This window comes from Octopus bimaculoides, chromosome 10, assembly GCF_001194135.2.
Source record: "Octopus bimaculoides isolate UCB-OBI-ISO-001 chromosome 10, ASM119413v2, whole genome shotgun sequence".
In the NCBI taxonomy this organism is placed as follows: domain Eukaryota; kingdom Metazoa; phylum Mollusca; class Cephalopoda; order Octopoda; family Octopodidae; genus Octopus; species Octopus bimaculoides.
In genome coordinates, this window is record NC_068990.1 from 76847235 (window position 1) to 76853362 (window position 6128).

A 6128-nucleotide genomic window follows, 5' to 3' on the forward strand; every position below is an offset into this window, starting at 1 on the left:
TATATATATATATATATATGCATATACTAGCTGGTGTACCCTGTAATTCCCGGGGGTAAAGATATTCTATTAAAACGCCTTATTACTCTGATATAAGAAAGCAATTTCGTTATAACTGCCACAAAAGGTATTTTCCGTCACGAAAACGTACAAAAAAGCTGTCATCAGGAAGAGGGAGGTTGGCGAGAAAGGTCTTCGGAGGTTGGTGAAAAATATCGTCGGAGGTTGGCGAGAGAGGTTGTCAGAGGTTGGGAAGAGAGGTTGAGGGAGAGGCCTCTTTGTTCCAAAATTTCAGTCTTGCAGGGCTTCGTGATACACAATGTTTTTGGTTTTGCCGTTGGATGTATAGATAAATAAATTTTCCGGATTTCCAACTCTAGAGCGCCCGACACAGAGAAAAAGCAGGTCCTGCAAAATTAAAGCCTACCACTTCAAATGTCTGACCCTGTGCTTTGTTGATGCTCATTGCAAAGCTTAATCTCAGTGGGAATTATAGCCTTTTGAAATCAATTTGTGTGTCGGTAGGAATCAGAGGAATTTTTGAAATGAAAACATCTTCACCACTTGCTTTCCCAAATCAGTATTGTTCCTCCAACACTGTTTGCATCAATGTTTTGATAATAAATCTTGTGCCATTGCATAATTTTGGAGGATCGAGGTTCCTTAAAAGCATAACTGGGGCTCCAGCCTTTAGATGCAATTCATGCGGTGGTAGACCTGAAGGTGCAAGGCTATTGAGGAATTCAACGGGGTAATGAACAGCACCATTGGTGTGGAGTATCAATTGACTTGTATGTTCGACGTCGGAGTTATGGGCATTCATAGTGTAATGAAATTTAATTGTAAACCCTGCATGCATTGGCAGCATTTAGTTACAGCATTTAGTTATTTGGAGATGTTGAAAAAATGTCTATTAATACAATGTGTAAATTAATTACAGCAATATGTATATAACTGTTTAGATATTGAATTAGAATAGACGAAGAATAGTTGTTTTACTTTGTAAATTTGAAACATAATGAATCAGAGATTTACTTGAGATCGCCGTTGTCGCATTAGAGCAGCTTGTGAAGTAGAAGCACCCAGTCGTACCCTGACTCACCGTGGAATTTATACCGGATTTTCGCAGAGTTTTGAATTTTTAAAAACATTTCTTTGCAATTGTCTGATAATGCAGACATGGACTTGCCCAAAGGCATCAATAAATTAACATTGATATGTTTTTCACCGTTGTTACAATCATCTGAAATGGAACTGTAAAAGCGCGATATTCGAGAAATTTTGCTATTCAACTTCAAAAAAAAGTACGTAAAGCAGCTGAAACTGCTCGTGATATCAACGAAACGTTTGGTGAGGAAATGACCAGTGAGTGGTCAGCTCGAAAATGGTTTAAACGATTTCGCAGTGGAGACCCGAGCCTTGAAGGTTGTGGGCGTAGTGGACGTCCATTTGTCATCGGAAAATCAAAAAAGCTCGACAAATGGGTACCACACGATTTAAATGAAAATCAGAAAATGCGCAGATATGAAATCTGCTCGTCGCTTCTTCTCCGTAACCAGACCGTATTGCAACTTGCAATGAAAAGTGGATTCTGTACAATAATAGAAAACGTTCTTCGCAATCGTTGGACCAAAATGAGGCACCGAAAACCTTCCTAAGCCCGAGCTCTTCAAAAAGAAGGTTACGGTGACTGTTTGGTGGTGTACTGCTGGACTCATCTATTATAATTTCTTAAAACCGGAAAAACCAGTACTGCAGAAACACATTGCCATGAAATTGTCAAAATGAACGAAGAACTGCTACTCATCCGTCCCAGACTGGTTGACAGAAAAGGACCAATAATTTTCCATGACAATGCTCGACCGCACGTTTCACTAATGACACTCCAGAAGTTCACAACGAAGTTCTTCCTCACCCAGCTTATTCCCCAGACCTTTCTCCTACTGACCACCACTTTTTCAAGCACCTTGATGGTTTCCTGCGAGAGGAGTTAAAAAATCAAACCGATGCTGAAAGTGCATTCAAAGAGTTCATCAGCTCCAGAACTTCAGATTTTTATGTTACCAGAATAAACAAACTTGTAACTCGTTGGCAAAAATGTGTTGATTGTAATGGTACTTACTTTGATGGATAAAATTTCCGCATTGTTGAAATATATTGTGATGAATTTCATGTTTCAAAACGTTGCTTACTTTTTACTCAGCCTGATAAAACAAATTTGTGTGGTATAATGTGACATTTGAAAGGTTAGATTTCAGGTCACTATTTGGTTATGGTTGCTATTGGTATACAGGCTAAAGCATTTTTTTGGTGTGTCATTCCACCAGACTGTTAAGTACTTTAAAATAGAGTGAGAAGGATTCTATGTTTTCTTGGCTGATGCTCTTCTTGGAAATTCTTTTTATAGCAATATCATCAAAAGTTACATCTCTGATTGCGAACTGGATTCTTGATCGGATCGATCATGTTCTTCATAAAAGAGTCCAACTAAAGCCTAACTTTAACATTGATTTACTCTAAATATGATAAATAGATAGATAGATAGATAAATCCATAGACATACATACAGACAGACAGATAGATAGATAGATAGATAGATAGAGATAGAGATAGACAATTTGGTATGTATGTATATGATTTGCAAATTTGGTACAACGAAAGCTATTTTAAAGGAGTGGTAAGTCGATAACACGGACCATTGTGTTCAACTGGTATTTATTTTATCGAACCCCAAAGGAGGAACGGTGAAGTCGTTGTCATTTTAACGCCTCATTTCCTATTCTCGCATGAGTCGGACGTTATTTGTTGAGGCGAATTTTCTACACAACGCCTTTCGGATCTTTTTTAAAACGGGGGCCACATTTTTCATTAACGAAACACTTTGAAACTTGGAACACTGGTAGAATGTGTCATATAAAACATCTTTTTCTCTTAGTCTTCTTTAAAAAAAAAGAAATCCATAAATTATTCCATGTTAAAGTTGTTGTATTTCTGTAATTTCAACCAATCACTGACGTCCATTCAGCCGATATACATTAAGTGCCGACTGAAACAACGATTCTGAAACAATTAACCCTAACCCTAACCCTAACTCTAACCCTAACCCTAACCCTAACCCTAGGGTTAGGGTTAGGGTTAGGGTTAAAGCAAATTTAAAATGAAAAAAGCAAATAAAACGAAGAATCGTTTGTTTATGTAGTCGGCACTTAATGTATATCGGCTGAATGGACGTCAGTGATTGGTTGAAATTATCGAAATAAGACAATTTTTTACATGAAATAAATTCGAATCCAAAAATATAACACAAAATAGATAAGTATACGAAGTTTGAAAGTCTTTCGGTACCAAAAACACTACGTAAAACATTAATGAAAAATGTGGCCCCCGTTTTAAAAAAGATCCCGCCTTTCCTCTAGCCAAGTAAAGTAGTATATTTCCGTGACCCAGAAATGTCTTTACGGATGATTGGAAACGAAGGACGCCGTTTATATCACAGTGATACTTGTGTAAAATTGTCATGCGATGTGAAGGTAAGGAGACAATAACACATACACACACACACGGGCTTTTTTCACTTTCCGCTTACCAAATCCACTCGCATATCATTGATCGGCCTGAGGTGCCTCGTAGTGGTATTGAACCTGGAACCATGTGGTTGAGAAGCAAGCTTCGTAACATTCAGTAACTCCTGCGCTTGTACATATGTTTCTATATATGTATGTATGTATGTATGTATGTATGTATGTATGTATGTATGTATGTATGTATACACAGAGACACCGATAGTAGGTAACTATATAGATAGATGGACAGATAGTTAGGGAGAGAGAGAGAGGGGGAAGAGTGGGAGAGAGAGAGATGCACTTACAATCTCTTTTACAACACTACCCACCTCATACACAGAAGCGTACGCACGGCTCACTCTGCACACGCACACAAATATGTCCTGTGTTTTGGTGTAAAATTAATGTTGGTCGGCAGGGGGTAACATATGTCATTTCAAATATTCCAACTATCAGACACCTTTTATGGGGGGGGGGGGGTTAAGCTGTAGAAGGAGTAGTAATAGTAGCAGATCACCACTATTTCGTTGAAACCAGAGACAACTGCATTGGACGTTTTTGTGTGATCTACAGCAAAATGCAAAAGGAGATTACCGGCGTAGATTTTTCTTTATACGTGAGGTAGTAAAACGGTTTTTATTTTTGTCTTTATCCTCTTTACACATTATTCTTTATATTTTCATTCAGAGTTGTCTAGTAGATATATATATTTGAACGAAAACATACGTTCACTGTAATCTGATGTATATCTGTCACTTATTTCTAACCTGAAGTACTTCGTTCATAATGTTATTCCCACTTTCTATCATTAACTATCAATAACTATCATTTTTATCAGTAACTTCATAATATATCATAACTAATCCAAAATAATAGGTGTATTTATTCCTCCTTATATACAGATTCAAAATAAATAATTTAAAAAATGATATTTTTTTGCACGAAACTCTAGAAAAAAATGTGTAGGTTAAGCAGTTAATGTGTGTGTGTGCGTGAATATATATATATACATATGTGTGTGTGTGTGTATGTGCGTGTGCGTGTGCGTGTGTGTGTGTGTGTGTATGTGAGTAAGTGTGTGTGTATGTGTGCGCTTGTTTGTGTATTTGTGTGTGTGAATTTCTATCAGTGGTTCTCAACCGGGGACCATATAGTACTTAGGGGCTCATGGAAGATCTTGGTAGAATTTATCTTTAATAAAATTTTTTTTTTTTTTGCTTTTACAAGACACAAAATATTTTAATTTTTTTTTATTCATTTCCTAATAATCCTTTCTCCTATAGGAACAACGTCTGAATTTTTGGGTGGTGAGGGTGGGTGGGGAGCAGATAAGTCGAATACATCGACCCCCCAATGTTTCACTGGTACTTAATTTATCGACCTCGAAAGAAATGAAGGGCGAAGTCGACTTCGCTGGAATTTGAACTCAGAGCGTTGCAGCAAACGAAATACCGCTAAGCATTTCGCCCGGCATGCTAACGATTCTGCCAGCTCACCGCTTTTATTCAGTTCCTAATTATGATTAAATATAAAGAATATAATCGGATTTATTAAACATCGAATAGTTACGAGGGCCCTTCCGAGTAAAATAGGAATCAAAGGGATTCATAGGCAAGAAATAGTTGAGAACCACTAGTCTCTCTCTCCTTCTCTGCCTGCGTTTGTATCTGTCTGTCTGTCTGTCTGTCTCTGTCTGTCTGTCTGTCTCTGTCTGTCTGTCTCTGTCTCTGTCTCTCTGTCTATCTGTCTGTCTCTTTCTCCCCCCCCACTCTCTCTCTATATATAATCGGTCAGTTTTTCATAAGTTCGAAAAATGTTTTTGAGTAGTAATAGTTTTTTTTATGTCGTCGTTGGTTATAGCCAGTCAGAAGGTTACCATTAGTTTCACGTCTATTATTGCTCTTAGGTCTGATGAGCAATAATACAGGTGAAACCAACGGTAACGACTGCATAATGTGTGGGTGTGTGGGTGTATGTGTGTGCACGCGCGCATATACATATATTTATCAAAAGGATGTGTTATAATACTATTCCGCAGCCATACCAACAATCCAATAATACTAATCCACATAAACAAAAAGAGCCATACATAGTAATCCTTCTGTATGAGGTGATTAAAAAGTAAATAAAAATTAAAGGTGAAATAACAACTAGAGAAGCCTAAATGTCGGTATGTACACTCACGAAGTGATTGTGTATCAAGAGAATTTTGTAGATCCGACAAATAAGGACGTCCATACACTAAATGCGGAAAACATGGGGATGCGTGTAAAAAGAGAACTACGACGTCAATTTGGAACGTCAGATAATTTATTCGTTTCGTATTTACACGAATTTATATGGAGGAATTCTATACCCAAAGATAAAGACATTTGCCCCCTTTTTGGTTGCTATAGCCAATATCTACGATTGTTTAACAGTAACTTGACTTATTTATCTTCCCTTATTATTTCCCCTTTAATTTTTATTTACTTTTTTAATCACCTCATACTGAAGGGTTACCTATATATATATATATATATATATATATATATATGTATGTATGTATGTATATATACATACATA

The 6128-nt window shown here is 37.0% G+C and overlaps 1 protein-coding gene across 2 annotated transcripts in view; it reads left to right on the top strand.

Annotated features, from left to right (window-relative positions):
- LOC106880793 (uncharacterized protein C2orf50 homolog) overlaps window positions 1–6128 on the top strand; it is a 46449-nt gene that overhangs the window by 25630 nt on the left and 14691 nt on the right. The window contains exon 1 of one of the 2 annotated variants that reach the window (XM_052971311.1): window positions 3902–4184. The exons of the other annotated variant lie outside the window; for it this stretch is intronic. Within the exon in view, the coding sequence (XP_052827271.1) occupies window positions 4141–4184 (44 nt within the window). The 5' untranslated portion in view covers window positions 3902–4140. Of the gene's footprint in view, window positions 1–3901; window positions 4185–6128 lie in introns of those variants that run through there. 2 annotated transcript variants of the gene reach the window in all.